The 9,339-nt window shown below is 44.6% G+C and overlaps 1 protein-coding gene across 1 annotated transcript; it reads left to right on the top strand.

Moving 5' to 3' along the window:
- Positions 1–1,281: 1,281 nt before the first annotated feature.
- LOC307252237 (protein phosphatase 1 regulatory subunit 29-like) lies at positions 1,282–8,661 on the top strand (the record flags this gene model as incomplete). The annotated part of the gene is made up of 5 exons (XM_080029871.1): positions 1,282–1,473; positions 4,006–4,155; positions 4,902–5,899; positions 6,522–6,714; positions 7,135–8,661. 5 exons carry the CDS (start codon positions 1,282–1,284, stop codon positions 8,659–8,661), a joined length of 3,060 nt encoding a protein of 1,019 aa, XP_079885997.1.
- Between the last annotated feature and the right edge of the window lie 678 nt (positions 8,662–9,339).

The raw sequence follows: 9,339 nt of genomic DNA, 5'->3' as shown, positions 1-9,339 counted from the left end.
AGTGAAATTGTAATTCTCTTTTTCTCCGGGCATTTCTTACAACTTAATGAAATAATCATGGCAGTTAATGGATTTATTACTGTGTGTGTGTGTGTGTGTGTGTGTGTGTGTGTGTGTGTGTGTGTGTGTGTGTGTGTGTGTGTGTGTGTGTGTGTGTGTGTGTGTGTGTGTGTGTGCGCCTGAACCCTGAGGGGGATTTGGGAAACATGGATATTAGAAATCATATACCTGTCTCTTTTTCACATTAATGCTTGTAGAAATTAGACTTTAAGTAGATTCATTTTGAAAAGTCATCTCGGGATATGTGAACTGTATTACATTTCTTTCTCTGCCTACTCTTAATCATTTTGCCATTATCGCTATTTATATTAATACCCCCCCAACCTTCTCTCTCTCTTTTTCTCTGTCTCTCTCTCTCTCTCCGTCTCTCTGTATCTCTCTCTCTCTCTTTCTCCCACTCTCTCTCTCTCCCTCTATATCTCTCTCCCTCTCTCTCTCTCTCTATCTGTGTCTCTCTCTCTCTCTCTCATTGTGTACCTCTCCCTCTCCCTCTCCCTCTCTCTCTCTCTCTCTCTCTCTCTCTCTCTCTCTCTCTCTCTCTCTCTCTTAAATACAACCCTTTGCAAAGCTTATTTTATTGTGCAACTTGTTTGACTGACTGTACTGTGTTGTATAACGTATTTTTGTAAAACTCAAATCTCTTTTTCTCCTCTCTCTCTCTCTCTCTCTCTCGCTCTCTCATTGTGTACTTCTCTCTCTCTCTCTCTCTCTCTCTCTCTCTCTCTCTCTCCAATAGAAGTCTGTGCAATTCATTGTATAACTTATATTACTGTCTGTATGTACAAATAGCACTTTTTTGATGAATTTGTATTATTTTTGTAAAACTAAAACTCCCCCCCCCCACTCTCTCTCTCTCTCTTACAGGCCTTCCCTTCTTTTCTCTTCGCTGGAATATCTCCTCATCCTCGTTGTCAAGGCGTGGCGGTTGTCAGGGGCCATGAGTAGCTGTTGGATCGACAGTCCCCAAACCCCTCTGACGTGGAACACTTAAAAAAAAAAAAAAAAAAAAAAAAATGGCTACCGATCCCGCTGCCATGTTGCAAACCCAGCTCTAATATCACTCTCAAGACACCCTTTCCTTCCACCTTTTTCGTTACCTTTCTACTTTAAATTTTACCCCTTGACCTGGTAGCTTTCCCTTCATTTTAAACCACTGTCCTATCCTATCCCTTTTTCCTTTATTTCTACTGAGGCAATCTCAAACTATTTTAAATTGAAACCATGGCCAGGAGACTGCCTTTTCCCTCCCTGTGTGTGTCCATCCTCCTGCCTGCGATGTTCCTTCTAAGCTTGCCCAGCGCGGTGGAAGCGGACTGCTGGCTGATAGAGGGAGATAAGGGATACGTGTGGCTGGCTATCTGCAGTCAGAACCAGCCTCCATACGAGACCATTCCCCAGCACATCAATAGCACGGTCAGTATATCGATTCATCTAGCAGTAAAATAATAATAATTTGATTGAGTGAGTGAGTGAGTGAGTGAGTGAGTGAGTGAGTGAGTGAGTGAGTGAGTGAGTGGGTGAGTGAGTGAGTGAGTGAGTGAGTGAGTGAGTGAGTGAGTGAGTGAGTAAGTGATTGACCATTCCCCAGCACATCAATAGCACGGTCAGTATATATTATAAATGTTTTATTTCTATTCCTATTTTCAATTAGTTTTTAAATATCAAACACATGCATTGCATATTGTTCAGGAAATACAGTAAAAACGTTATGTTCTTAGGCCCATTCATGGTGGCATTCAATAGTAGTACATGTTTAAGTGGCTGTGATAAGGGAGAGAAGATATACAGTTACATCAAGCCAAATACCCACTTACCCCTTCACACCTGTCAGCATGACCACTGCACTTTACCACCTTCCATAAATCTCCATCAGGGCCGTCCATGTTTAAATAGCTATATTGTTAAGCGATGAGTGGCAGGTATTTCAATAAACGCAACCATCTGCGATTTCTTGCTGAGTAAATAATTGAAACTGACAAACTTGAAGATGATTTATTAAAGTCCCCCTACACAGTTAATTTTGAAGTGTTAAAATAACACTAAAAGAGTTAAATTTAACACCATTTCCGAGTGTATTTGGTCCCACTCAGAATTGGAGTTAAATTAACTCTCTTCAAAGTGTTACAATTTTAGAGTTGAATTAACTCAAAATAGAGTTAAAAATACACTGTATAGTGTTATTTAAAGCCTTATAGAGTACTTTCTACACCCCGTCTTTTAACTACCGAAATTGACACCAACACTAGGAGGCATTCTACTCCAGATGTTGTTATATTAACTCAGATAGAGTTAATGGAGTTTGACACTGCATATTTAACACTGGGGAATTTACTGTGTATGGTGATGCTAACACACATCTACATCACATGCTTAACATGTACCGCTTTTAGCCACAGTGCCCCTGACTCCTGGAACAGCCTACAACATACAATTAAAATAAATACACTCATAACTGTTAACCAATTTAAAATCATTATTTTGAATTAGCCCCTCTACACTTGTAACTGTTTTAATTAGGCTATTGTCTCTTTCATTCAATTGATCTGAATGTTTTAAATTGTTGTTGTCTGTGTGTGTGTGTGTGTGTGTGTGTGTGTGTGTAAACTTGTTATGTATTCTCTTTGTATATTGTGTATCTGTACAAACTCGACGTCATTGTAAAAGAGGGTCACCCCTCAATTGATCTTTCGAGGTTAAATAAAGGAAAATGAAAATGAAAAATGAAACTTCCTACCTGTACATATCAGAGGAGCAATTACAAGCTGCTTGCAAACAGGCTCTCATTAGCTAACCACACATTTTGGACCAGCTACATAGTTGGGAAAATTACAAATTGGACAGAAACTTGAATATTTGGAGGCTTTTGGCCAGAAGTCATGTTGGCAAAGATTGTAGGTCCTGTGTTTCATGGCTGCCAAAGTGTTCAATTCATCAACTCAAAAAAACATGGTCATTTTGGATCATTTATTAAATTAAATTAAATGTTGGATGGATGGATGGAAAGATAGATGGATGGATGGATGGATGGATGGATGGATGGATGGATGGATGGATGGATGGATGGATGGATAGATAGATAGATAGATAGATAGATAGATAGATAGATAGATAGATAGATAGATAGATAGATAGATAGATAGATAGATAGATAGATAGATAGATAGATAGATAGATAGATAGATAGATAGATAGATAGATAGATAGATAGATAGATAGATAGATAGATAGATAGATAGATAGATAGATTAGATAGATAGATAGATAGATAGATAGATAGATAGATAGATAGATAGATAGATAGATAGATAGATAGATAGATAGATAGATGGATGGATGGATATAAATACAGACAGACAGACAGACAGAAAGACAATGTGCAGCTAGAGGGAAGCGCTGAGGGACATGAAACCAAACTGATTTTCCACAGTGTGTCAGTGAACACGTCAAGCTGTCAAACCAGTGATTCAGAAATACAACAGACCAGAGCCATTAGAGCATGAAATCAGACAGACAGACAGACAGACAGACAGACAGACAGACAGACAGACAGACAGTCAGTCAGTGAGATAGATAGATAGACAGACAGACAGACAGACAGACAGACAGACAGACAGACAGACAGACAGACAGACAGACACTCAGTCAGTCAGTCAGTCAGTCAGTGAGATAGATAGACAGACAGACAGACAGACTCAGTCAGTCAGTCAGTCAGTCAGTCACTCAGTCACTCAGTCAGTCAGTCAGTGAGATAGATAGATAGACAGACAGACAGACAGACAGACAGACAGACTCAGTCAGTCAGTCAGTCAGTCAGTCACTCAGTCACTCAGTCAGTGAGACAGACAGACAGACAGACAGACAGACAGACAGACAGACAGACAGACAGATAAACAAAATCACCACCAACATGGTAACACACCCCTCTGCTCTCTCGTCCCCCTGCAGGTCCATGATCTGCGGCTGAATGAGAACAAGCTGAAGGCGGTTCTCTTCACCTCCATGTTCCGCTTCACAAACCTGACCGACCTCAACCTCACCAAGAACGAGATCAGCTACATCGAGGACGGAGCCTTCGCTGGCCAGGCCAACCTGCAGGTCTGGATAGAAAAACACAACTCTGTTTTTTTTTGTTTTGTGATTTACTGATTTTAAAGCTGGGGTGGAGAATTTGGGGAGAAAATAGCAGTTGGGATAGAGATTTGAATCCTATGGTCCCTCCCTGACGCTCTACAAACCTGCAGGTCTGGATAGAAAAAAGACAACTCTGTTTTTTTTTTTTGTGATTTTTATTTTTACTGATTTAAATGTAAATTTTCATAATTTGTTCTCAATTCCAATTTAAAGGAATACTTCACCCATACGGAACCGGCGTTCTATCATTATACAATTTGCTATTGTAATATAATGAATGAGGTTTTTCTTCCCTCAGTCTTCCCTTGGCCATGCTGTCATGTTAATCCTAAGTAACCATACTTTTTACCATGTGTGATGTCACACGTGGGAAGATGTAGGGTTATTACACTTTTACAAATGTGACTGAATGGTGTGTGTACTCCTGATAAAGTTGATGTTGAATAGGTTGAAGCTATTTATTTTTAAAATAGAATCCATCAAACCATTCCATCAACAATTTATTTTCTTGTGTCATGTTTAAATCATAATTTTCAAGTTGCTTCTCTCTTTTTGTTCTCATGTTCTGTATATCACTGAAGGATTTTAAGAAAAATAGTCCCGTTTTAGGAAAATACCATCTGTCATTTTAACATTATCAGCAATTACTTTTCTTGTATCATGTTTGCCCGGACATTTCAAGATGCTTTTCTCTGTCTTTCTGTTCCCAGGTTCTCCAGCTGGGCTACAACAAGATGACCAACTTGACCGAGGGCATGCTGCGCGGTCTGGGGCGGATGCAGTGTCTCTTCCTGCAACACAACCTGATCGAGGTCATTTCCACCAATGCATTCTGGGAGTGTCCTAGCCTGAGTAGCCTGGACCTATCCTCCAATAAACTGGCCCGCCTCGACCCGTCTACCTTCACTGTCCTCAACCGACTCACGGTGTGTGAACTGGCCGGGAACCCCTTCCACTGCGGCTGCGATCTCTTCAGCTTTCTCACCTGGCTCGAGGCCTTCAACAATGTCACCCACACGTACGATCGCCTCCAGTGCGAAACCCCTCTCGAAATGAACGGTTACCCCCTCCTAAGCCCAGTGCCGGGACACGGGAGGAATGCCCGTTACACTCTTTCGTCCATGTGCCGCGACGGGGTGATTATTCCGGGGATGCCGTCCCAAGCGATGCCCGATCAGGATGGCTCCGGGATGGATTATGACAACCCGGACCGAGGCCTTTTACACCAACCCACCATCTCCTCCACTGCAGACCCCACCAACAGCCACCAGATCTCCATGAAACTTCACGCTGTCTCTCTTTTCACGGCTTCGTTGATAGTACAGATCCCTCGACCGTACAGCAAGATGTACATACTCTCGCAATACAACCAAACATTCGCCGCGGACATCAAGCCCCTTAAAAACAAGAAGGAGACGGTGATGTTGGACAAGCTCAAACCGCACACTAACTACACCTTCTGCGTGGCTTCGGTGAGCAAGTCTCAGCACTACAATCACACCTGTCTGACCTTTACAACGCGACCCGTGGTGCCGGGAGACTTGAAGGGCAGTTCGGCGACCACCACACACTACATCATGACCATATTAGGATGTCTGTTTGGAATGGTCATCGTGCTGGGATTGGTCTATTACTGTCTCCGACGGCGACGCATCCAGGAAGAGAAGCAGAAAGCTATAAGCGTGAAGAAAACTATTCTGGAGATGAGGTATACTATACACTTTTAGTATTTGTTGATGATAAAAGTCCTCTTAAGGGACTAATTACAACACTTTTTTCATGTCAGTTGTCTTCCTGCTAGTTACTACACAAACAGCTCCAGAGACCAGTCAGGATTTTTCTTAAATCTTCATCTCTACATAAATAATTGAAAATGCTTTAAATGACAACATTTTTATTGTGAATTTGGCAGAAATGTTGTCAGTACTAATTTGTAGAATAAAACCAAAATGTTCATTCTACTCAAACATATGCCTCTAAAGAGTAAAACAAGAGACACTGAACATTTGGAGTGGTCTCTTAATTTTTTTTCCAGAGCTGTATAGTGCCTGAATCTGGAATCTTTAAGCCAAAATAGAAATGATGACAAAGGCAATACTTTCTGTGAGCTTATATTAAAACAGCAAGATAACTGTTTTCCTATGGAATCACTGTGAAGGCTTATTACAACAAATTCACTTTGAAAATATATAAATATGTATATCCGGTGTCACTAATTCATACAATCAAACTGTTGAGTATGCAGTATATGCAAAATAATGAACACACCATTACATGAATTAATGGACCTAGACCTATTATTTGTTCTAAAGTTAAATATCATTCGTCAGGTATGGTCCAGAGGCGGCTGCTGCGGTGGCTAATGACGCGGGGGCCATGCAGCATCACCAGGACCCGTCCCACCACCAGCACCATCACTCGGGCGGGTCGGGAGGGAAGCTGCCCCCCTCTGCCTCCTCCAGCACAGGCATGCTCCACAGCTCGGCCAACACCAGCTCCTCCCGCCTCTCCACACTGCCACAGGTCGCCTGCCTATTCATCTTCACTTTACTTTTTGTGTGTGTGTGTGTTTGTGTGACTGTGTGTGTGTGTATGTGTGTTCTGCAGTGTGTGTGTGTGTGTGTGTGTGTGTGTGTGTGTGTGTGTGTGTGTGTGTATGTGTGTCGTGTGTGTGTGTGTGTGTGTGTGTGTGTTTGACTGAGTGTCTGCAGTGTGTGTGTGTCTGCAGTGTGTGTGTGTTTGTGTGTGTGTTTGAGTGTGTGTGTGTGTGGGTGTGTGTGTTGAATTTGTGTGTTGGACTACTTTTGATATGTTATTTTCTACCTCATAATGCTTGTTATAGTATTTATTTAAATGATTTGTTTTACTATGAGACTGGAACTGTGAGCTAAATTACCCTTCTTGGGATTAATAAAGTTTTTTCTGATTCTGATTCTGATTCAGGTCGAAAAAATGGCCACCGCTTTCTCCGAGGCTTTGGGCGGAAAGGGCAACTACATGGACGTGAGGACGGCTGGAGGATTGGCACTGGGAGGCAGGGAGGGAGGGGTCGGAGGAGGGGGGGGGGAGGTGGTTGTGGATATGCGGGCTGAGAACGGGACCACGGACGCTGGGGAAGACTCGGACGATGATGACGGTCGTGGGTCAGCATCGGAGATATCCACCATAGCCAAGGAGGTGGATAAAGTCAACCAGATCATCAACAACTGCATCGATGCCCTGAAGCTGGACGCATGTGTAACCTCCACCGCGGGCGACCAAGCCAGCAACAGCTCCGTGCCCTCCCCGACGCCGAAACACCAACATCAGCATCAGCATCAGACCCCAACTTGCATGATGACGTCCCTGCCCCGCAACCACCTCCTGCCCCTTTCCCCAGGCCATCCCGGGGACCAAATCATGTCCTCCTCCTCCCCAAAGATCCACCCAAAATCTCACCCTTCTCAGCAGCCACAGCCACACTCTCAGCCACATCCCCAGCTACTACTACATCAACAGCAGCAGCATCCTTCCGCTTCTATGGCCCCCGTGCCCCTTGTAATGCCTCTGTCCGAGCGTCCCGGAATAAGCGGAGGTGGCTTCCTATCCCCTCCGTACCGTGACCCCCCGCCAGCCAATGCGGTGCGGCCCCTTCAGAGACAGTTGAGCGCAGACACGGCGGTGGTGAAGAATCGTTGCTCCCTTCCCCCGCCTTCCGTGGGATCCGGTAACAAGAGGGTGTACAGCGCGGACATCCCCGAACAGCGCTGCGATCCACCGCCCAAGTACCCCACGTCGGAGAAAGCAAGCCCAGCCAGGGGTTGCGTTGGTGGGGGTGGAGGGGGTGGCGGGAGAGGAGGTGGTGGCTGCAATGGTAATGGGAATGGGATGGGGAATATAAATGGCGGTGGGGTTAGTGTGAATGGGGGTGGGACGGGGTGTAATAACGGGAACGGAGGAGGGGGAGGGGGTGGGATGGTTGGTCCAGGACAACAACAACAACAACAACAACAACAACAACAGCAAATACAGCATCAGCAGCAGAAGCAGCATCAAAGGCAGGAGCAGCATCACCACTTGGAGGTCCAGCCAGATTACCACAGCGCAGAGCACCGGCACTCCTTTCCCGCGCTCTACTACGAGGGCAACGAATCCCCGTCACCGTCCCAAAAGGCCTCGTTCCTCCTCAAGCCCCTGGGAGGTCGCACATCCAAGCGGGATGCCACCGCGGCCTACTCCCAGCTGTCCCCGTCCCGGAGCAACCACCACCACAACTACAACTCGGGATACTCCTCAAGCCCAGAGTATTCGTCCGAGAGCACGCTGAGGATCTGGGAGCGATTCCGGCCGTACAAGAAGAATCCCCGAGAGGAGGCGTCCTATATAGCGGCAGGCCACGCACTGCGCAAGAAGGTGCAGTTCGCCAAGGATGAGGACCTTCATGATATTTTGGACTACTGGAAGGGCGTTTCGGCCCAACAGAAGCTGTGAAAGAAGCAGAGGAGGAGAAGAAAAAAGGAATGTCGAATACTCTAAAAAGAGAGATGGTTGGATGGATGGATTGTTGAAAGCCAGACACAGCAGACGTTACGAGGATTATAAGTTAATGTAGCAAGACCTATTTTAAGACATTTTCTCTCTGATGTGACATGGGGTTATTCCCCCTTGGTGGATTTCAGAGATGAAAAAGGTATTCTCTCTCTCTTCTCGCTGGGTGATTTTTCTTGGTTATGTAATTGATTATATAATAATAACTCATTGACTGTTCATTGGAGGAGTTTTCAGAAGTTTGGGCTGTTTTTTTTTCTTTTTCTATCCGTCCTATCCAGTCATAATTAACGAGAAATGTATTCACCACCAGACTACCTCATACTGGGCACTTTGGTCCTCGCAGGCTGCCATACACACCCCGCTGAAAATCCACCGCTAATGAGCTAAGCTAAGGTGGTGACAGGCAAGTGTGTCTTCAATACCTCATTAGCGGCAGGCACACTGTAGCTCAGATATCTCCCCGGAAGCAGCCAGCCTCCATTTATGACTTAAGCCCCCATGCCTTCCCTTTTTTCTGCTAATCCCATCAAACAACCATTCACGAAAAACAATCATACCACGCTATAGCCCACACCTGCTCTCCAATGGAAGCATCATTTAGGGAGATAATGAGGTAGC

The sequence above is a fragment of the Ammodytes marinus genome (genome assembly GCF_949987685.1).
Source record: "Ammodytes marinus genome assembly, chromosome: 6".
In the NCBI taxonomy this organism is placed as follows: Eukaryota; Metazoa; Chordata; class Actinopteri; order Uranoscopiformes; family Ammodytidae; genus Ammodytes; species Ammodytes marinus.
Note: the sequence above shows the minus strand (reverse complement) of the source record. Positions and strands in the feature narration are given on the sequence as shown.